General features: G+C 51.2%; 1 protein-coding gene across 1 annotated transcript; it reads right to left on the bottom strand.

The window, feature by feature from the left end:
* Positions 1 to 4,276: 4,276 nt before the first annotated feature.
* Positions 4,277 to 5,200, bottom strand: LOC147599781 (olfactory receptor 14A16-like). The gene has a single exon (XM_086753552.1). The coding sequence runs from the start codon at positions 5,195 to 5,197 to the stop codon at positions 4,277 to 4,279; it is 921 nt and encodes a 306-aa protein (XP_086609678.1). The 5' UTR covers positions 5,198 to 5,200.
* Between the last annotated feature and the right edge of the window lie 18,531 nt (positions 5,201 to 23,731).

Below are 23,731 nucleotides of genomic sequence, written 5' to 3'. Positions count from 1 at the left end.
TTTTGAGGCTCCCACCCCACCCACTCTGTAAGACGGACTTTCAGGACGCTGACTCTCCATGGTGATATTTTCTCCACCCTTTTTTTCTCTTTTCCTCTCTCTCCACTTTTCTCTTTGTCTCCCCGCCATTACCCTTTGTGGGTGAATGAAATAAAGAACCAACATAAATATGGAACCAACATATGTATAGGACAACGTTCTGTCTTAATTCTGTAACCGAGAAATTCGTACCTTTCATGGCCGGATATTTATCAGTTCGTGACAGGAAGGAAAATAGAAAAGTGCAGATGGCCGACCTCAGAGGAGGAGGCTTTGGCCTAGTCTTGTGATTTGTAGTGGGGGAGCCCACGTGAGCAGCACAGAAGGGCAGCAGAGCTCGGTAGAGCTGGTCTTCAAGGACAGCGCTTTTCAAGTACAAGTCCGTCTGCACCAAGAGTCAGGAAAACAAGAAGAGATATTCAGGAGAGAAGCTGGAGGAAGCAGGAAATTCCTGGGAAAGCTCCATGGCAAAAAGGAAGCATACAGGAGATGGATGCAGAGACTTGGAAGAAAGAAGGAATTCAGAAATAGGGTTGGTTTTAGGTTAGCTGCAGAGTTGACACTTGCAAGGGAGTTCAGGGGCAAACAATCATCTGTTCCTACTTGAGGAAAAGTGAAAGAAGAAATGAAGAGAATGTGTGGCCACTGCTGGGTTTAGTAAGAGGAGGAATAGGTAGGTTTGAGGTACTCTCGGCCTTTGTCTTCTCCAGCAAGGTCTCTGAGTTGCGTGTGCCTAAAAGGCAGAGCCCAGCCAAAACACAGCAGTGGATGGAGATGGAGTCAGAGGTTACTTAGGTAAGGTCAGTCCTTAAGAGTCCGTTGCACCAGATGGGATGGATCTTAGGATGCTGAGAGACCAGGATGATGTCGTAGCAAGGCTGTTCCGAGACATTTTGTGAGGTCATAATGAGTGGAGAAAGCAAGAAGCAAATCTTGCATCCCTCTCCATGGAGCTGGCTGCAAGCTGTAATGAGGCAGTGCTGAGAGACAGGGCAGCAGCAAAAGGTGTCTCTTGGAGGCTGGTGGGGAATGCCTTTGAGCAGGTGAAAGGACAGCAGAAACCCACATGCAGGACAAGCGAACCTTTCCCTACTCATGATGTTCAGGGCAGAGTGCAGAGGTGTTCAGCTGAGCACGTGGAGTAGCACAGGGAGAGCTCAGTTTCCCTTTCTCTTCACCACCAGCTGTATTTTCCACCTGTCCTTTGGGTAGAATGGCACTTGTCCCACATACGTCCTTCCTCTGCCTGACCTCAATCAGGGCAGTTGAATGTGGGTTTGATGGCCAAGCATGGGCTTGTAGTGCTACGCGAGACGCCAGGGCTCTGCAGCACAGCTGCATGCAGCTGGCACAGACAGCAGTGGCCCTGTGCAGGAACCCCAGCCCCGTTCTCATGGAGAATTGTCCTGGTTTCAGCAGGGATGGAGTTAATTTTCTTCTCAGTAGCCGTTGTGTTTTGGATTTCGTGTGTGAAGAATGTTGATAAAAACATTCTGATGATACGAGTTGTTGTCAATGATACCAAGGACACTGTCTGGTTTTCCAAATCTCGTTAAAGTCTCGCTAACGTGCAGATGCGGGAAGCTGGGCAAAGACAGTGAGAATAATTGATCCAAACTCGCCAAAGAGAGTATTCCATGCCATAAACGTCATGCTCATTATAGAAGTGGGGGGTTGCCCATGGGTGGGGGCATTCTTTGCAGACATTCTTTTTAGTCATACTTGGCATCCTTTTCTTCTCTCTTGCTTGCTGGCATCTTTCCCTCTACCTTGCCAGCTTGCTCTCCCCCCTTTGCTTGCTGCTTGGTGTCGTTCCTGTGATCACTGCTCAGGACGGGCTGTGTCGGTCATTCGGACATCGGGTGGTGAGAAATTGTACATTGTTCATTGTCCCCAGGCAGAACTCCAGGCCCTCCTGCTGCTCTCCCATAAAGGGCAACTTCCCCTCTGAGCACAGGTCTGTGGCCTTGTGACTTGTAGATTCCCCAAACTCCACAGTTTCTCCCGGAGGTGGTATTTGTAGTGCCCTGCAACTCCTCCTGCTGTTACCTTGTGAGAGACACCACCATCATGGGAGCCATCTGCACACAAACATGAACAGCTGGCTCAGTGCAGGGGAACCTGGAGAAACTCTGGGCTTTGCCCAACAGAAACCTCTGGAAGTTTTACAAGGAGTAGCGTCCAGCCCTGCAGAGAGTAGAGAATAACCAAATTCATCAGGGCAGGCTGAGACCTGACTGGCTGAGCAGGGACCCTGAGGAGAAGGGTCTGGGCACTATGAGGGACACCACGGGAGCCAGTGGTGCATACTCACCATGAACAAGGCCAGCTGCATACGTCGCTGTATTAAGGAGGAGCATGGGCCACCCAGACAACCTGAGTTAACATCCTTCTCATCTTAGAAGTTGTGTAGCCCCACACACACAGGTGTGTCCCAGTGTGGGGATCTCCATTTTAAAGTGGGAAGGAAATGGAGAATGTCCAGAGAAGGTCTGCTGAGATGGTGTTTGGGACCTGGTGCATGTGACCTTTGTGAGACAGCTGAAAGACAAGGGCTTCTTTGGCCCAACGTTGTGGATACTCCAGAGAATACAGGAGTAGTCTGGGAGTTCCTGAACGGTGGTTTCAGAGATGGTGGTGCTGTTCTTTGTAGTGCAATACAGTATAAGAAAGAAATAATGCCCTGATGTTCATCTTGGTAGGTCCAGAGTGGTCATAAGGAGAAAGAAATGTCACTCAAGAGCAGTGCTGTGGTGCAGCAGGTCACCCTGGATCAGCCCAAGACTCTGTGTTTCAAGAGAGGGCCAGGGAGGACAGAGAGATATCAGTAAAGGAAGGAAGATGCTCAGGTGAGAGCGAGGTGCAGAAGCAGGGTGGATGTGCACAGCCTGTGGGGAAGGAGGCAGAGGTGAGGCAATGCTGTAGGGCAGCCTGTGGTGGAGATGGGAGGGGGACGTGGAAAGGCTTAAAGTCCCCCAAAATGATGAGGTCTTTTTCCCATTGTCAATGGCTGTTGTGTCTGCCACTGATGGCTATGAGACACCCTATCCGCAGAGCATTAGGGCGTCCTTGCCTCCTTGTCCATATCCAGCAGCCTGGGAGGTGTCGTACCATAGTCCTGCCCTTGGCACCACAGCTTCCCAGATCACAGTGCCCCAGGAAGAACCCTGAGCCACTTGTGAGGGACAGCATCTCCCTTCCTAGGGGCGGGGATTTAGGGCAGGACACTTTGGCTTAATGTGACACACCCAGGTTCACTCAGCATCAGAGCCACCTCTACATCTCCTTTGCCTGTCATCTCTGCCTCCAGGTTTCTGCTCTAACCAGCCCCAAGGAGGCTTCGTCAGTAACATCCCTCAGTGGGACCCATTAAGGTTCCAAGAAACTTTGAAGTTTGCATCTGACTTTGACTTCTGGAGAGGTTTCCTCAACTTCCTCACCATGTCTGAGGTCCATGGACTGGGCCCCAAACCCACCAGAGAGGTCATTACAATGCCTTGGGCTGGTCCTCTGCTGCTCAGCTGTCCTGGCCCTGGGGCTCCTTAGGTGGTTCCCACATCTCTCCAGTCTCACCTCCCTGTGCCTGTTTGGCACTGACCCAATGGCACTGCAGAGTCCTGTTTGTGGGAACCTTGATTCACTCCTTCACTTTTGAGAGATTTCACCTTTAAGGGTGTTTCACCTTCTGAGTTTCCATTCACTTCCAGCCCAAGGCACGTGGGGAGTCCCCATCCTGTCCTGACCTCTCCAAATGAATCTCCAGAGAGATTGGACATGCCATCAGTGCAGTCATACATGATGCAGCCTGAGGAGATAATGGGGAACCCATACACCATCTCCAGTGCCATTGGACTCCAAGAAAAGAGCTTTTAAAACCAGAATTTTTGGTCCAGTTGAACCCAATTTCCTGTGAGAATAACTCAAAACACCAGGAGAACACAAAGCCCAAAGGTTCTTTAAAAGATCAATTCCTTGGAATCTTTTTTGGCAGCAACTTTGGAGGAAGTACCCAGCCTTCAGTCACTGCAGACGGTACATATAATTTATTAAGGAGCTGCTATTGGACAGGTCACATCTGACACACTCTGGTACAAGACTCAGACACAATAGGAACAAGCCTCAAAAGAGGTAATAGAACATAGAAAATCATATAGAAGTAGAATTATCACAGAGGAAAAAGATAAGATAAACTCTAAGAAACATGAAGAGAAGGGGACGTAGATTGTTGTCAGTGAAACTACGTCCATTGGGCCAGTTTCCATAGGGTATCCTTGAGCTCCTGGTTCCTCATGCTGTAGATGAGGGGGTTCACTGTTGGAGGTACCAGTGAGTACAGAACAGTCACTGTCAGGTCCAGAGATGGGGAAGACACTGAGGGGGGCTTCAGGTAGGCAACCATGCCAGTGCTGAGAAACAGGGAGACCACGGCCAGGTGAGGGAGGCACGTGGAAAAGGCTTTGTGCCATCCCTGCTCAGAGGGGATCCTCAGCACAGCCCTGAAGATCTGCACATAGGACACAACAATGAACACAAAACAGCCAAATGAGAAACAGAGACTGATCACAACAAGCCCAACTTCCCTGAAGTTGGAGTGTGAGCAGGAGAGCTTGAGGATCTGGGGGATTTCACAGAAGAACTGGTCCACAACATTGCCCTGGCAGAGTGGCAGTGAAAATGTATTGGCAGTGTGCAGCAGGGCATTGAGAAACCCACTGCCCCAGGCAGCTGCTGCCATGTGGACACAAGCTCTGCTGCCCAGGAGGGTCCCGTAGTGCAGGGGTCTGCAGATGGCAGCATAGCGGTCATAGGCCATGATGGTGAGGAGAAAATACTCAGCAACTATAAAAAAGAGGAAAAAAAACACCTGTGCAGCACATCCTGTGTAGGAGATGGCCCTGGTGTCCCAGACGGAATTGGCCATGGCTTTGGGGATGGTGGTGGAGATGGAGCTCAGGTCAAGGAGGGAGAGGTTGAGGAGGAAGAAGTACATGGGGGTGTGGAGGCGGTGGTCGCAGGCTATGGCAGTGATGATGAGGCCGTTGCCCAGGAGGGCAGCCAGGTAGATGCCCAGGAAGAGCCAGAAGTGCAAGAGCTGCAGCTCCCGTGTGTCTGCAAATGCCAGGAGGAGGAACTGGGTGATGGAGCTGCTGTTGGACATTTATTTCCTCTGAACATGGGGGCCTGTTGAAGCATGACAAAACAGTAAAGGGTTAGGACTGACTTATCTGAGAAAAAACTTACTCAATTTCTCATAGAACCATCACCACTACCACCACGCCCCCACCTCCCCCCCGCAATACTCAGTCCTTCCAGAAAGACCTTCATGCAGCTCCCTGGCTGAGCTCTGTGTTCTCCTGGCTGAGGGTGCAGTGGGGAGCAGAGGACTCTGCTGTTGGCTCCTGAGGAGTCAGTGCTGCTGTGCACCAACAGGCAGGTAGGAACCAGGAGTGATCTCTGTTTAAATCCGCTATTGAAATCAATGACATTTCAGCATTGTCCCTCCCAACTCACCCGGCTGCAGAGCAGAGCTGTGGGGGGTTGGTTGTGTTTGTTTTACTTTTTGAAGGCAGACAGCCTTGAATTTTCTGTTCTGCTACAAGCGCTACATTGGGAGAGCTGGGCTGCAAACAGGCAGACCCTTAGCGCAGAGTGAGTCCATCAGACTTGATCCCAGCTGCCCTGGGCTTGCACCTCTTTAATCTGGAGGATGATCACACCCAGCTGTTCCCTTGAAAAGAAATTTGGATACTGCTGAGAGCAGAGGAATTCAGTTTAAAACTCCCCTCCCCAGTAAAACTCCCCTCAGTAAAGATCTGTGAGCTTTCTGATCCCTTGAAGATGGGGTGTCTGGCAAAAAGAGCCAGCTTCATCCCCACCCTCTGGCCTGCTTTGCCCAGAGACCCACAGGCCAGAAGAGGGCTTGGGCACCTTGCTCCCATGGACACATCTGCACGGCAAGGCCTGCAGGGTCAGTGGCTGAGCTGCTGCTGAACCCCCATCCCCAGAGAGCCCGAAAACAAGAGCAGCAGCAGCAGGGGCAGGTGGAGAAAGAAGGAGAAATGCCCCAGTGCTTCTGCCCAGGGCAGCAAGGCCATGGAGGGACAGAGGGGCACTCGGGAGTCTCCTGTGCTGGAGCTCTGGCTGCAGCGGCTACAACTCACAGAGCCCATCCCACCCACCGTGTGCTCACCCCTGTCATCAGGAAACCTCCTGGCAGCAGGACCCTGCCCAGGCCCATCTTTCTGTTGGCCAGTCCTAAGGAGCAGGTCAGAAAAACACTGAAGAGATGACTGAGCTCTCTGTAGGCAAAGGAATGGATGAAGGAGCTTTATCAAGCTGCTCACAGACCTGCTGATCTGTCAGTGTAACGCCATAGGAGCGTCCTTCTCTTGTCCAAACCCAACATCTGCATTGCTGTTCCCTCACAGCAGGAAACTGAGAGCACAGACCCTGGAAAGCACCTTTCCTTCCAGGCATCCCCTGCCTGCTTGTGCTTCTTGAAAAGCTGCCACTGCCCATGTCCTGGGAGTGACCTGGAGCTGTGAGAAGCTCTGAGCCATGCAGCACTCTCTGGACAGCAGAAGGACCCTGCCGTGATTGGGGTCTGTCCTTCCACCCACAGCTTCTCCCCAAACACCATGGGGAGCTCCCCGGGCAGGCTGAGTTCTGAGCCCGGCAGAGGCAGAGTCCCTGCCCCAGCACACAGCCCCTGGGGCGCAGGGACCCTGCTCTGAAGGACAGCCCTGGGCACCCCTGGCTGCACACACACATTCACACCCTGCAGCCGTCCCTGGGAGAAGGCAGCCGTCGTGCTCTGTCCCCCTGGCAGTGCAGCAGGGAATCCCTGCACTGGAGCATCTCCTCGTACTCCTCTACACTGGAGAGGGATCTCTGTGGGCTGTGGCAGCTGGACGAGACCCCTCCAGGAAGCTCCTGTTCATTGCCCTGCAGCCAGAGACTTACCGTGCAGAGGGCTGTGAAGGTTTCTCCTCCAGTGAGCTCTCAGCCCAGGCCGCCTTTAACCTCTCTCTGCCCTGCCTGTCCCCACTCAGTGCCTGCAGCAGTGCCCTCAGCCCTGCTGCACTTGGCAGAGCAGCTGCTCCTGGGCAGAGCTGTCTCTCTGCCGTTCTGCCTCCTTGCCGTGAGCTCCCTGCGTCCCAGGAGCCTGGAGCAGCTCAGCAGCAGAGGACCAGCCCAAGGATTTTAATGACCTCTCTGGTGGGTTTGGGGCCGAGTCCGTGAACCTCAGGCACGGTGAGGAAGTTGATGAAACCTCTCCAGAAGTCAAAGTCAGAGGCAAACGCCAAAGTTTCCTGGAGCCTTACTGCATCCCACTGAGGGACATACTGACAAAGGCTCCCTGGGGCTGGTGAGAGCTGAAATGACAGGGAAAAGCAATGTAGAGGTGGAACAGATTCTGAGTAAACCTGGATGTGTTATATGAAGCCAGAGGGCCAAGCCCTGACCCCTGGGCACGGGAAAGGGAGATCCTGTCCCTCATATTTCTTGAGACTCTTTCTGGGGCACTGTGATGTGGGGATGATGTGCAACGCCAAGTGCAAGAACAGGCTGTGACACCTCCCTGCTCCGGAGTGGGGAAGAGGAGTCCATGAGGCCCTGGTGCTGTCATGATAAAGTTTCTCCTAGGTGGCACAGGCAACAGCCATGGCCCAGGGGAGAAAGATGTCGGCTCTGATGAGGGTATTCAGCATTGTCAGCTCCCTCAACAATCTCCAACACAGGCTGTCCTCTGCTGCCCCAAGCCTGCACATTCCTTTGAAACCTGTGGACACCTACTCCTCTTCTTCTTGTTCTCATCTGAGTATCTCACTACCACTACGGATTTCTCTCCACCATCCCTGGCTGTGCCTTGACACACAAAGCCTTGGGCTGGTCCGGACTCACTCTTGGTGGACAGACACACACACACACAAATCCATCCAATGCCAGTCCATTGTTCAAGGAGCTGAAGCCTCTGATCGTGCTGCTCTGAGCCTCTGTCTCAGCAGGCAAACGTCCATGTGCCTCAGCATCCCCACAGAGGCCATGGACACGAGACACCATCTTGGAAGACCACTTCTGGGCACTCTCCAGTTCCTCCCAAGTTGCCTAGAGCAGGAAACCCAACAGAGTAACCCACCAGTCCAAATGTGGCCACAGCAGTGCTGAGTCAAGGGGGATGGTAACTCCCCTTTTCTGAGTGGCCACATGGTTCCTAAGGCAGCTGCCTACCCAGCTGATCTCACTTATGGTGAGCATGTTCTACTGGCTCATATGTCATCCCTCCTTGGGCCTAGGCCCTCCTCCTTAGGGTCCCTGCTCAGCCAGCCAGGTCCTAGCCTGCCCTGAGGTACAAGGTTATTCTTTCCCCCCCATGCAGGACTTGTTGCTTCTCCTTGTGAACTTCAGGGTGTTTCTGTTGGCCGAATCCCAGAGATTCTCAGGGTTCTCCCAGACTGATGCTCGATTGTGACAGCTGTGAATCTTGCAGGCAGATGGCTCACCCTGATTTTGGTGTCTCTCACAAGAAAACAGCATGAGTTGCAGGGTACTACAAATACTGAAATAAGGTATTAATTCAATGAAATTGCTTTCCAATATAGAATTATCCATGCTGACCACCTCAGAAAGAGCTACAAAGCAAGCAAAGCCAAGACCAGTGTGGAGAGAGCAAACAAAGGAGGGCTGTTTGTATGGGAGGAGCTAAGGATGATCAAAGGGAAGATCTCTGGTGGGGGAAAAGAGGGGAAAAGGGAACAGAAGATGAAGCAAAGGGCATGATGAAGGAGGTCTGGAAGTACCTGCCAAGCAGCTCTGCATGTGAGCAGTGGTGACTTGCAGAAGACAAGAAAGATGATGTGGCCAAAGTCATGTTTGCTCACTTCCATGGTCATGAGGAACCAGAGTGCTTTCCCTAGCATGGTCAAGGGAAGCCCTGTGTTAGATGGAAATGCACCATCACCTGTGCTGCAAGGGAGCTCAGGAGGTCTCTAAGCCAACCTCCTCCTCACAGCAAGGTCTCATCACCATTGCACAGTTTCTAAACCTGAACTATTTTGGGTGTAGTGTAAAAAGTGCTGAGCAGGAGATAATCACTTCTTCTGGCTGTGGTGCTGCTGATGCAGCCCTGAATGATGTTGGCCACCTTCTCTGCTGGGTCATATTTTGCCTCATAAAACTGAAGGACCACCACAGCCTTTTCCCACAGAGCTGTTGCCCAGCCACACAACTCCTGGCCTCTGTCACTGCAGCCTGTAATTCCCCTGCTCAGTCCTTGGGTCTTTTTAGAAGATGGATGCAAGATTGGCTTTTTGCTTTCTCCACTCATTATGACCTCACAAAATGTCTCAGAACAGCCTTGCTATGACATCATCCTGGTCTCTCAGCATCTTAAGATCCATCCCATCTGGTGCAACGGACTCTTAAGCATTGACCTTACCTAAGTAACCTCTGACTTCATCTCCATCCACTGCTGTGTTCTGGCTGGGCTCTGCCTTTTAGGCACATGCCACTGAGAGACCTTGCTGGAGAAGAGAAAGGCCCAGAGTACCTCAAACCTATCTATTACTCCTCTTACTAAACCCAGCAGTGGCCACACTTTCTCTTCATTTCTTGTTCTGAAGTAGTAACAGCTCATTGTTGTGCCCTTGAACTCTCTTCCAAGTGTCCTAAAAACAACAGTATTTAGAATCATAGAGTCATGAAATAGTTAGGGTAGGAAGGGACCGTCAAAGGTCATCTAGTCCAACCCCCCTACTAGGAGGAGGGACATCTTCAACCAAATCAGGTTGGTCAGAGCCGTGCCCAACCTGGCCTTGAATGTTTCCAGGGATGGGGTATCAACCACCTCTCTCCTCTCTGGGCAACCTGTTCCAGTGCTCGACCACCATCAGTGTAGAAATTTTTTCCTAATGTCCAATCTGAAGCTACCTCCTTCTATTTTGAAACCATTACCCCTCGTCCTATCACAACAGGCCCTACTGAACAGTCTCTCCCCATCTTTCTTGTAGGCCCCCTTCAGGTACTGGAAGAACACTATAAGGTCTCCCTGGAACCTCCTTTTCTCCAGGCTGAACAGCCCCAGCTCTCTCAGCCTCTCCTCATAGGAGAGGGGCTCCAGCCCTCTCATCATCTTTGTGGCCGTCCTCTGGACCTTCTCCAACTGGTCCATGTCCTTCTGATGTTGGGGGCTCCAGAACTGGACATAGTACTCTAGGTGGGGTCTCACGAGGGCAGAGTAGAGGGGGAGAATCACCTCCCTCAACCTCCTCTTGATGCAGCCCAGGATGTGGTTGGCCTTCTGGGCCGCAAGGGCGCATTGCCGTCTCATGTTGAGCTTCTCGTCCACCAGCACTCCCAAGTCCTTCTCCTCAGGGCTGCTCTCAATCCATTCTCCATGCAGCCTGTATTTGTGCCTGGGATTGCCACGACCCACGTGCAGGACCTTGCACTTGGCCTAGTTGAACTTCATGAGGTTCGCACAGGCCTAACTCTCCAGCCTGTCAAGGTCCCTCTGGATGGCATCCCTCCCTTCCAGCGTGTCAACGGCACCACAGAGCTTGGTGTTGTCGGACTTCATTCTGAGAACTTGGACACTGAGAGAAGGATGTCGTGCAGGACAGTGTCAAAAGCTTTGCACAAGTTCAGGTAGATGATATCCGTTGCTCGTCCCTTCTCCACCGATGCTGTCACCCCATCATAGAAGGCCACCAAATTGGTCAGGCACGATCTGCCCTTGGTGAAGCCATGTTGGCTGTCACAACCACCTCATTCATCTTGATGTGCCATAGCATGGTGCTGTGAGGAGCTAGGCATCTGCCCGCTGGCTGCCCAGGTGTCAGCCCTGTCTGCAGCCATGAGTTCATGGGAACGGTGGAAGCAGGGGCCAGCTCTGGTGTTCGACTTTGCCAGATGAAACCACCCCAATGCAGAAGGACTTGTCAGTATCTGCACTCCCTGTTCTAAGAAATGAAGATGGTAGGAAAAGCAGATGGAAGGTCAAAAATTGAAAAAATCCCTCATCTTTTTTGAAGAGTGTTTTAGCATGTGAGTGAATCTCAGCATTTCTTCTGCACTCAGGGAGAACAGAGTGAATCCTCCACATGAAGAGGATTGCCTGTGGCTTAGAGCAGAGTGAGGGGAGCTGCTTTGTCCATCAGTCACAGGTGATGTGGGCTTGCAGCATTCTGAGTTTGAGGGTGATCACACTGCTATGTTTTTGTGAGATGCCAGCAGACAGTGTTGAGATCACAGGGATCCACTGCAGAGCACTAAATATCTCAGCCTTACTCAAGGTCTCAGCACCTCTCTTCTAGCCCAGCTCAATGGCATTTCTTTGGTCATAGCATCTCTGTGCTTATCCATGGGAATTTCAGATAACACAAAGATGGTAAGAGGCAGTTTGGCATGCTTGGGGGAAACTCATAGCTTAGAAGGACACTGAAAAATTTATTTAAGTATTTTCGCAAAGGTATCTCACTGAGGGAAAAGCAGCCCATGCCCCAGCCCCACAGCCTGCAGTGCCCACAGCCCCACAGGTGAAAGCTGGGACCCTTGTTCCCATGGACACAGCTGCAGGAAAGGACCCACAAGATCAGGGGGTGACTCTGCAGCTGGAACTCCCCTCCCCAGACAGCCTGACAGCAAGAACAAGATCCCAGCAGCAACACCACAGAGAGGTGGAGGCACAAGGACAAATACAGCCAGGGTGTGGCTGAGAGAGGACAGGGCAGAGGCAGGCGGGCACTGGGGACAGCGTCCCCCTCCCCCAGATGTGCGTGCCCGCTCCCCGACACCACCATTGCCGGGCAGCTGCTCTCAGCCCCTGTGCTCTGCAGAGGGCAGTGGGCACGTGGCTGGAGAGCTGCAGCACGGCTCTGCTGGAGCTCTGGCTGCAGAGGAGGGGGTTCATGGCTGGGACCCCACAGCCCTGCGGGCAGAGGCTTGGGTGGGTGGGAGAGGAGGCCAGGGGGTTTGCTCAGAGGAAGGGGTCTGCCCTGGAGGGGATGATACAGAGATTTCTGAATTCTCCCTCCCACAACATTTCTGGGTTTACTTTCCTCTCATTCCTTGATCATAACTGTGATGCCTGGGGATTTTCCTCCTGAGAGGTGTTTCCCTGTCTGATCTTTTTTCCCTGTCAGCACTCACAGACCCCATCCCACCCTCTGTGCACTCAGCCTGGCCCTGCACACACCTGCCTGTTTGCAGGGCACTGACTGGTGCCTGTTCCTGTTTGGAGGTTCCAAAGGCCAGGGCAGGACAACCCTGCTGGGTGCAGCAAGGGTGATGCTGGTGCTGTCCCTGGGCAGAGGAGTGGCTGAAGGCACTTGAGGAGGCTCTTAGCAGACCAGCTGACTCAGAGTTACAGTACAGAGGTCTCAAGGACTTGTCCAAGCTTGACAGCTCCTTTTCTACTTCTCCCTTTTTTCACCTCTCATCCTCCTCTAAATAGGAAACTGAAACCACAAACTGAAAAAGCTCCTAAGATTTAAGGCACACTCTGCCTTGACCTTGCTCTTGAAAAGCCCCCTCAGAAACATCCTGGGGTGATCTGGAGCTGTGAGCAGCCTAGACCAACGCAGCAACCTCTTCACAGGAAAAGGACCCTCTACTGCCAGGAGTTGCTTCTTCCACCCACAGTATCTCCCTGGAAAACTATTGGGAGCTCCCTGGGCAAGCTGAGTGTTGATCCTGGTATCACACAGAGTCCCTACATGGCACACAGCACCCTGGGGTGCAGGGACCCTGCTCTGAAGGACAGCCCTGGGCACCCCTGAGTGCACACCTGGCTTCCCACCCTGCAGCCGTCCTTGGCAGAAGACAGCTGACATGCTCTGTCCCTCTGACGGTGCAGCAGGGAAGCTGTGCTCCAAAGCACATTCTTCTTCTCTACACTGGGGAAACTGTGAGAGTCCTTGTCGTAGTTCAGCTCCGATCGGACCAGACTACGCAGTCTCTCTCTCACTCCCCCCACACTCTGAGAGAACAGGGAGAGAAAATATAAGGAAAAACAGCTCGAGGTTTGAGATAAGGACAGGGAGAAATCCTTAAAGTTACCGTCACGGGCAAAACAGACTCGACTTGGGGAAAACTATTCATTTATTACTACAAACAGCAGGATAATGAGACAGAGAACAAGATAACCTCCATCCACCCCTCCCTCTTCCCAAGCTTAACATTATCTCTACTACCTTCCCCCCCCCGAGCGGCACAGGGGGGAAGAGGGAATGGGGGTTGCAGTCAGTTCGTCATATGTTGCATGGTCGGGGGAAGAACTCCTCACATTCCTCCCCTGCTCCATTGTGGGGTCCCTCCCACGGGCCACAGCCCTTTCTGGAACTGCTCCGGCGTGGGTCATCTCTTCCATGGGTGCAGTCCCTCCAGAACAGCTGTCCCAGCGGGCCCTCCACGGGCCACAGCTGCCTTCAGGCATCCACCTCCCCCGGTACAGGGTCCTTCACGGGCTCCAAGTGGATCTCTGCTCCTCCGTGGACCTCCATGGGCTGCAGGGGGACAACCTGCTCCACCATGGTCGTCACCACAGGCTGCAGGGAAATCTTGGCCAAGAGCCGCATTACTCCTCCCCCTCCTTCTGAACTGACCTTGGCGTTTGCAGCCGTTCCTCACAACAGGCTGGTAGATGTCTCTCAGGATCTTTTTTACATCTTATTCACTTCTCATCTCCTTTCCACTTCTTGCAGCCGGGCTGGACCGAGTCGGGCCCAATCGGCTGCCTGGCGAGAGGCCAGAGGGTGAGGCCTGCAAGGCCCATGAGGCCTGCGCCTCCCCCTCTGCGCCTCTGCCCCCGCTCAGCTTCTTCACATCTTCTCTCCTCTCTCTCTTTTTTTTTCTGTTTTCCCATTCTTAAATACGTTATCGCAGAGGCGTTATCACGAGACATTCTGCTACCAATCGGCTCGGCCTTGGCCAGCAGTGGGTCCGCCCTAGGCCTGGCCAAGTCCCCTGAACAAAGGGGAGCGACTTCTAGCAGTTTCCTACAGAAGCTACCACCTTAGGCCCCCCCCACTAAACAAAACCACGACAGTCCTCCTGACAGATCCCATAGAGTACAGGATGTGCCAGAATTAGGAGGAACCACAGATCCGTTGCCCTGGAGCCAGAGACTTACCCTGTAAAGGGCTGTGAAGATTTTTCTCCAAGTGCGCTCTCCTCTCTCCTCCCACTGCAGGCTGCCTTTCAGCTCTCTCTGTCTCGCTCCTCTCCCCTCAGCTCCTGCAGGCAGAGCCCTCAGCCCTGCTGCGCTTGGCAGAGGAGCTGCTCCTGGGCAGAGCTGTCTCTCTGCAGCGCTGCCCTGTTACCAGCAGCTTCCTCCATGCCAGGAGCCCGGCCCAGCTCAGCAGCAGAGGCCCAGCCCAAGGCAGCACTTTCTCTGTCCCCTCGGGGCTCCCTCCAGCTGTCCCTGGGGCTGCAGGGGAACCTGCTGGGAAACAGCCTGCAGCCATCACTGATGGTCTCTCAGCTGGGGAGAGAGGCTACTTTACACAAGTGTTATTTTCTTTTTTGAGATAAATGCTCCCTCTAAATATTAACTTTTCTTGTTCCGTCATTAGACATGACACCCAGACCGAGACAGTCAGGGATCTCCTTTACCTTTGCTGAGGGAAGGGATTCAACTGAATTTGTCAAGACCTCTTCTCCTTGGTTTGTATTCCTTGGTGCTGGAAGGGGACTCAGCTCCCTCCCATGTCTGCCACAAACTCACGGGACATGGGATTCCTCTTGCCTCTCTTTCTCTTCTCCTTCAGCTGTGTTTACTAGGTCTCCTCTCACTGCTTTCTGCAGGTGCCTCATGTTCATCCTCACATTGCCTCAAATAATTCAGAGAATTTAATCAATTTAATTTTCAAATCCAGGCCTACAGAGCTACAGGAGATGCCAGGGCTGGCAGGGACAGCACAGGACCTACAGGAAAGCAATTCCCATTCAGGGTGGGTGCGTGACAGACACCCCTGATGGCATCGCAGAGATTGTGCTCTGGTGCCTCTTGCCATCAGCCAGAGGCATCAGCCATCAGATGCCATCAGAGAAGCAAGGTCTGTCCCTTCCCTATGCAGGAGCTGCATGCATTGGGTGAACACAAAGCACCCCACACCGGGGTCTTTCCTTGATGGATGATTCAATCAAGGAACAGACCAATCCCCTTGACAGTGTGCCTGGATACATCTTGTCTTCAAGGACAGCAGAATCCAGGCTCCTTTCAAAACTTGATGAAAACTCAAAAGGGAATTCAAGGGCATTAAGATGAGCTGTTGCTAGTTCAGGAACGGCTAAAGAAAAACTGAGAGAGCACTGCTAAAATTAGTAAGAGTAGGTGTGGATAGATCTGAAATATTTAACGTCCTATTTCCTTCAGTTTTCACCAGCAAGGTCTCCCAGACCTTTTTGCTTTGAGGCAGGGCTCTGGAGGAGAACAACCAGACATGGATGAGGATCAAGCCAGGGGTTACTTGAGCAAACGACACCCTTACCAGTCCATGGGACAGGAGGGGCTGCATCAAAGGGCGCTGAGAGTGTTTTTCACCACTGGTTCATTATAATTGGAGTAAAAAAGACAGATTCTGTGAAGTATCTTTTTAAATGCTGTTCATCAGCACTAATACTATAAAGAGAGAATAATAAAGATCATCTAAGGTCTCTTTTTGATGCGGAGAAACCCAGGCAGGGAAGCACTGAACAGGCCTCTGACCAACACACAGCACGCCATGCAGACCTCACCCACAGAAGACATTCCTCTGTTCTGATCAAGCTACTGTAGGAATTTCTTACAAAAACCAAACTCTTTTCACCATCTCTACAGTCAGACAGAAATGATGTTCTCATGAGAACACCTTCCCGCATTGTCGGATACAGGCAAGGCCACGCAGGAGGCGTAAGGGCCAGCGCTGAGTGGGAGCTGCCCACAGGCTCCGCTGTGACAATGAGCTGCTGAAGTTGTCCTGCAGCCAAAGGCTCTGCTCTGCACAGCACAGGCGTGAAGGCCAGGCTGCATGTGCAGCGCAGCACAGCTCGATGTACGATGGTCTGCTGGTCAGGGTCACGGCTCAGGTTTTTCTCTGAGAAGTCTGCACTCCACCCTGGTGCCACGGCTGAGCCGCTACGGCCCAAATGTGCACAGCCAAGAGGAGATGGGTCACAGGCAGGAGGAGCTGGAGCCCCAGGGCTTGCCACACAACTGTGAAGTGTTGGAATTAAATGCAATGTGGTGGGACAGCCTGCTCACAAGGAGTTGTGTAATGCAGGAATAGAGGCTCTGCTGGAGAGACTGTCAGGGAGGATGATTATGGAGATCCTCTGTTTCGAGGGGATGCCCCTGTGTTCTCTTCCTGTGGAGGTGAACAACCAGCAGTGGATGGGGATCAACTCAAGGGTTACTTGAGCAAACTCAACCACCATGACAGAAATGGAGATGGGTGTTTGATCAGATCCCTGAACACAAGTATTGGGATACCATTACATTTGAGACTCCAACAACTTGAGACGCCCTTGCAGCCCAGACGACCAACCGCATCCTGGGCTGCATCAAGTGGCCAGCAGGTCGAGGGAGGTGATTCTCCCCCTCTACTCTGCCCTGGTGAGACCCCACCTGGAGTAATGTGTCCAGTTCTGGAGCCCCCAACATCAGAAGGACATGGACCAGTTGGAGAAGATCCAGAGGAGGGCCACAAAGATGATAAAAGGGCTGGAGCACCTCTCTTATGAGGACAGGCTGAGAGAATTGGGGCTGTTCAGCCTGGAGAAGAGAAGGCTCCAGGGAGACCTGATAGCAGTCTTCCAGTACCTCAAGGGGGCCTACAAGAAAGATGGGGAGAGGCTGTTCAGTAGGGCCTGTTGCGACAGGACAAGGAGTAATGGTTTTAAAATAGAGGGAGGTAGATTTAGATTAGATATTAGGAAAAAATTTTTTACAATGCGAGTTATAGAACACTGGAACAGGTTTCCCAGAGAGGTGGTGGAAGCCCCATCCCTGGAAACGGCTGGATCCCAAGGCCAGGCTGGATGAGGCTCTGAGCAACCTGATCTAGTCCCTGCTCCTTGCAGGGGGGTTGGACTAGATGACCTTTAAAGGTCCCTTCCAACCCTAACCATTCTACTATTCTATGATTTTTTGGTCCAGAGGAGTATGATGCCCATTGATGCGTTCAGAAATATCTCCTGATGCATGTGGTGCTTTAGGCTGTGAAGAGAATCAAAACAGCACCTCTGACCTTCTCCAGAGAAGGAATTCATTCACGACTTCCCATTGGCAGACAGGTGCTCAGAAAAGCAGAATTCCATCACAAGTCATGGTTACCTGGGAAGACAAATGCTGTAACTAAAAATGACCCCCTCTTGCTTCTTCCTCCAGCTTTTATTGCTGAGCATCATGTGCTATGAGATATCCCTGTAGACAGTTGGGGCCAGCTGTCCTGGCTATGTCCCCTCCCAATTACTTGTCTACCTCCAGTCTTCTCATGGGCAGGGACGCGTGAGGAACAGAAAAATTTCTGGCACTGTGCAAGCACTGTTCAGTAACAGCTAAAACAATGATGCACTACTGTGATGGTTTAGCCTGAATCACCACACAGTTTCTCGCTCACCCTCCCCCTCCCCAGGGGGATGGGGGAGAGAATTGGGAAGGAAGGAGAACTCGTGGGTTGAGATAAAGATAATTTACTAAAATAAAAAGAGAAAACTACAATAATAACAGAATATAAGGATATTAAAAATATACAAAGTGAACAATATGTGTTTTCCCACCACCCGATGTCCCAATGACCGATACAGCCCGTCCTGAGCAGCGATCACGGAAACAAAACCGAGCAGCAAGCAAAGGAGCAAAAGGGAGCCAGCAAGGTAGAGGGAACGATGCCAACAAAACGAGCAGGAAAGATGGATGCCAGGAAGGCAGATACCCACCCTCGCCTGCCCCCATGAGCATGATGTTTATGGCATGGAATACTCTCTTTGGCCAGTTTGGGTCAGTTATTCTGTCTGTCTTTCTCCCAGCTTCCTGCATCTGCAAATTAGCGAGACTTGGAAAGCAGGACAGTGTCCTTGGTCTCATTCACAACAACTGGTATCATCAGGTGTCATAGTTCAGCCCCAACGGGGACCAGACTACGCAGTCTTTCTCTCACTCCCCCCACTCTCCGAGAGAATAGGAGGAGATTTGACAAACAAAAGAAAACCAGGAAAAAAAAACCAAACACGCGGGTTGAGATTGAACAAAAAGTAAATTTAACAGTAATGACAGAAGAAAACAAGAGAGTGATGGAACACAAATACAGTATAATAGCTCACAACAGATCTCCACATCCAGTCTCTTCCAACTAGCAGGGCCTCCCTTCAGCACCCTCCTCACTTATATACTGAGCATGATGTCAGATGGGATGGAATAGCCCTTTGGCTAATTTGGGTAAATTAACCCCAGCTGTTAGCTATTTAGTTAACTATCCCAGCCATAGGGGCTACCAGCTTCAGTTCTCCACCCAGCTCAGGTAAATATTAACTCTATCCTGGCCAGAACCAGGACACAGGGTGTTTATCAACATTCTTCACACACAAAATCCAAAACATACCAGCTACTGAGAGGAAAAGTTAACTCCATCCCTGCCAAAACCAGGACAGTATCCACCCCTTATTCCATACCATCTACGTCATGCGTATACATATACATATATATACACACACACAGATGTAACTCTTTCAATCAATGGGCTATCCCTCCAAAGTCTGTTGAGTTCAATTAGTCCATGACTTTGGGTTCCATCTGTCATAACAGTCTTTCAGGACAAGAGAGATGGTATGTAGTATGGGGCTCTTGCATGCTGCATCTGGAACTCGCAGTTGGTGCATCTGGCGTGGCTGGTGTATCATGTCCATGGTCTGTGAGTTGAAGATGTTGATCTTGAGGAAATTGTTGGGCGCCAGTTCCTGTTCCATCATTGTTGCATCTCTCTTGGTTTTATTGAAGCTCATTCTTCACTGATCAGGGTGTTCCTTGCTGCAATACCTTTGATATGACATATAAGAACTATAGAAATGATTATATACAGTTCAAATTATTGGCTGTTGTCACCTAAAATCAGATGTCCTTCAGGTACACATCGAACTTCCCCATCCTCCCGCATCACCCACCAAGTACATCCAGGTCCTTGAGCAAAAGCAATCCCATACATAGGTTTGCCTTTGCCCAGGGGAGGAATAACCCAGACCATCTTTCCTAACATATTCCTTAGATGCACTACAGGGACTTTATCACCCTCTACAATATGTAACAGTTCTGGCTGGGCAGGGCCAGCTCAATTGGTGGATCCCCGAGTGTTAACTAACCCGGTAGCTTTTGCTAAATGTTTATCCCAATTTTTGAAGGTCCCACCACCCATTGCTTTCAGTGTAGTTTTCAGCAGTCCATTGTACCATTCAATCTTTCCAGAGGCTGGTGCGTGATAGGGGATGTGATATACCCACTCGATGCCGTGCTCTTTGGCCCAGGTGTCTATGAGATTGTTTCGGAAATGAGTCCCATTGTCTGACTCAATTCTGTCTGGAGTGCCATGTCGCCAGAGAACTTGCTTCTCAAGGCCCAGGATGGTGTTTCGGGCAGTGGCATAGGGTATGGGATAGATCTCTAACCACCCAGTGGTGGCTTCCACCATTGTAAGCACGTGGCGCTTACCTTGATAGGTTTGTGGGAGTGTGATGTAATCAATTTGCCAGGCCTCTCCATACTTATACTTCAGCCATCGTCGTCCATACCACAGAGGCTTTAACCGCTTGGCCTGCTTAATTGCAGCGCATGTTTCACATTCATGGATAACCTGTGCAATGGTATCCATGGTCAAGTCCACCCCTCGATCACGAGCCCATTTGTGTATTGCATCTCTTCCTTGATGGCCCGAGGTGTCATGAGCCCACCGAGCTAAAAATAGTTCACTTCTGTGTTGCCAGTCTAGGTCCACTTGGGAATCTTTAATCTTAGCAGCCTGATCCACTTGCTGGTTGTTTTGATGTTCTTCAGTGGCTTGACTCTTGGGTACGTGGGCATCTATGTGACGTACTTTTACAAACAGATGGGTTTGTCTCTGCGCTGCCAGTTGCTCTGTTTCCATTGCTTTAACCACCCCCACACAGCGTTCGCCACCATCCATGTGTCAGTGTAGAGATAGAGTTTTGGCCATTTTTCCTGTTCAGCAATGTCCAAAGCCAGCTGGATGGCTTTCACTTCTGCAAACGGACTCGATTCACCTTGGCCTTCAGTGGCTTCTGCAACTTGTCGTGTAGGACTCCACACAGCAGCTTTCCACTTCTGATGTTTTCCTACAATGCGACAGGACCCATCAGTGAACAGGGCATATCTCTTCTCATCTTCTGGTAAATTATTATATGGTGGGGCTTCTTCAGCACGTGTCACCTCTTCCTCTGGCGGCATTCCAAAATCTTTGCCTTCTGGCCAATCTGTGATTACTTCTAAGATTCCTGGGCGATTGGGGTTTCCTGTTCAGGCTTGCTGTGTGATCAGTGTGACCCACTTACTCCATGTGGCATCAGTTGCATAATGTGTAGAGGGGACCCTTCCTTTGAACATCCAGCCCAGCACTGGCAGTCGGGGTGCCAGGAGGAGCTGTGCTTCAGTACCAATCACTTCTGAAGCAGCTCAAACTCCTTCATATGCTGCCAATATTTCTTTTTCAGTTGGAGTATAGTGGGCCTCAGAACCTCTATATCCCCGGCTCCAAAAGCCTAGGGGTCAACCTCGAGTCTCCCCTGGTGTTCTCTGCCAGAGACTCCAGGTAGGGCCATTCTCCCTGGCTGCGGTGTAGAGGATGTTTTTCACATCTTGTCCTGTCTGGACTGGCCCAAGGGCTACTGCATGAACAATCTCCTGTTTAATTTGTTCAAAGGCTTGTCGTTGTTCAGGGCCCCATTTAAAATCTTTCCTCTTTCGAGTCACTTCCTAGAGAGGGCTTACAATCATACTATAATTTGGAATATGCATTCTCCAGAAACCCACAACGCCCAAGAAAGCCTGTGTTTCCTTTTTGTTAGTTGGTGGAGCCATAGCTGTTATTTTGTTGACCACATCCATTGGAATGTGACGACGTCCATCTTGCCATTTTACTCCAAAAAACTGGATCTCTTGTGCAGGCCCTTTGACTTTGCTTTGTTTTATGGCAAAACCAGCTTTCAGAAGGATTTGTATTATTTTCTCCCCTTTTTCAAAAACTTCTGCTGCTGTGTTGCCCCATGCGATGATGCCATCAATGTACTGCAGGTGCTCTGGAGCTCCACCCTTTTCCAGTGCAGTCTGGATCAGCCCATGGCAGATGGTGGGGCTGTGTTTCCACCCCTGGGGCAATCGATTCCAGGTGTACTGAACACCCCTCCAAGTGAAAGCAAACTGTGGCCTGCATTCTGGTGCCAAAGGGATGGAGAAGAACGCATTGGCAATATCAATGGTGGCATACCACTTGGCTGCTTTTGACTCCAGTTCATACTGAAGCTCTAGCATATCTGGCACGGCAGCACTCAGTGGTGGCGTAACTTCATTTAGGCCACGATAGTCCCCTGTTAACCTCCATTCTCCATTAGATTTTCACACTGGCCATATGGGACTGTTAAAGTGTGAGTGGGACTTGGTGATCACTCCCTGGCTCTCCAGTCGATGAATCAGCTTGAGGATGGGGATTATGGAGTCTCGGTTGTTGCGGTATTGCTGCCGGTGCACTGTGGTGGTAGCAATTGGTACCTGTTGTTCCTCAACCTTCAGTAATCCCACAACAGAAGGGTCCTTTGAGAGCTTGGGCAAGGTGGCCAGCTGTTTATTCACCTCCGTCTCCACAGTGGCTATACCAAAAGCCCACCGATACCCTCTTGGGTCTTTGAAATACCCACTCCTGAGGTATTCTATACCAAGAATGCATGGAGCATCTGGGCCAGTCACTATGGGGTGCTTTTGCCACTCATTTCCAGTCAAACTTACTTCAGCCTCCAAAACAGTCAGCTGTTGGGATCCTCCTGTCACTCCAGAAATACAAATGGGTTCTGGCCCTTTATAGCTTGATGGCATTAGTGTACACTGTGCACCAGTGTCTACTAGAGCTTTATACTCTCGTGGGTCTGATGTGCCAGGCCATTTAATCCATACAGTCCAATAAACTCTGTTGTCCCTCTCCTTCGCCTGGCTGGAGGCAGGGCCCCTCTAATCCTGTTCATAATATTCGTCACTCACTTCCTGTGAATATGAATTAGAATTCCCTTCCATAGGATCATAGGTAAGGTCAGCCTTTCTATTCCATCTGGGGAACTGTCCACTGGAGACCGGAGCAGCAGTTTTCCGGGGAGAACCTCTATTTGCAAATGTTTTTCCCTGCAGCTCACGTACCCGTGCCTCTAGGTCTGAGGTAGGTTTCCCATCCCACTTTCTCATGTCCTCTCCTTGGTCACGCAAGGTAAACCACAGGATACCTCGCCGTGTGTACTGTCTCTCTTGAGCAGGGAAACGTTTACTCCTAATAGCTGAAATACTGCTCTGTATGGGCGGGGAGTAGGACCTATCTTCTTTTAACTGCTAGACCTCCCGAGATAGTTTCTCCACAGCTGAGACGAGGGAAGAAGAGAGAGTGTCTTCATATTGCCGGAGCTGAGTAGCCAATTCATCTATTGTTGGTCCCTCTCCCTCTTTCCAGAGCATAATTGCCAATGAATTGGCATACGATGATGGTACACTCCGTAGAAACTTCCGCCACATAAGCCGTGTGCACCGGACTTCATCTGGATCTTGGGGTGACTCCTCACTGTCTAGGTCACTATAAATGGCTTCCAGCACAGCTAATTCCCTTAGGTACTGGATACCTCTCTCTATAGTGGTCCGCTTGCCTGGATGTTAAGTAATATCTTCCTTGAAGGGATATCTTTCCTTCATACTTGACAGGAGTCGCCTCCAGAGGCTGAGAGCTTGTGCACCTCTTCCAATCACTTTGTCAATGCCTGCTTCCCTAGAAAGGGATCCCAGCTGTTTAGCTTCCTTACCTTCTAATTCCAGGCTACTGGCCCCATTGTCCCAGCATCGAAGCAGCCAGGTGAGAAAGTGCTCGCCTGGACGGCGGCCAAAATCTTTTCGTATGTCTCGCAACTCATTCAGGGATAGGGATCAGGTGGTTTCCGTCTCATTTATGAGTTCTTCTCTTACAAGTTCCTCTCTCATGAGTTCCTCTTCTTCCTCCTCTGTTCATGATGGTCCTGGTTTTCCCTCATCCCTTACTAAACGAGCTGACTTTCGCTTCCAAGATTTCTTCTTCTGTACAGGGGTGACTGATACTGACACAGGTTGGTTCTCTGATTCGGCTGCAGTGCCAGTAGCTACGGTTGGAGTAGCCGCAGGGCCGGTAGCTGGGGCTGGAGTAGCCGCAGGGCTGGTAGCTGGGGCTGGAGTAACCGCAGGGCCGGTAGCTGGGGCTGGAGTAGCTGTGGTGCCGGTGGGTGGGGCTGGAGTACCTGCAGTGCCGGTAGCTGGGGCTGGAGTAGCCATGGTATCGGTCGGTTGATTTTTTCTCCCTTCTTCCTGGAGGTGCTGCACGTTAAGCAGTTTTTGGTAGATACTAGCCAGTGCCCAGCACAAAGCGGTAAGCTTTGCCTCTTTAGAATAGCCATGGCATTTTTCTTTCAAATATTCGATCACTTTATCAGG

The sequence above is a fragment of the Chlamydotis macqueenii genome, chromosome 8, assembly GCF_036417535.1.
Source record: "Chlamydotis macqueenii isolate bChlMac1 chromosome 8, bChlMac1.mat, whole genome shotgun sequence".
In the NCBI taxonomy this organism is placed as follows: Eukaryota; Metazoa; Chordata; class Aves; order Otidiformes; family Otididae; genus Chlamydotis; species Chlamydotis macqueenii.
The sequence above is the reverse complement of the archived record's forward strand: the minus strand, read 5'-3'. Positions and strand labels throughout refer to the sequence as shown.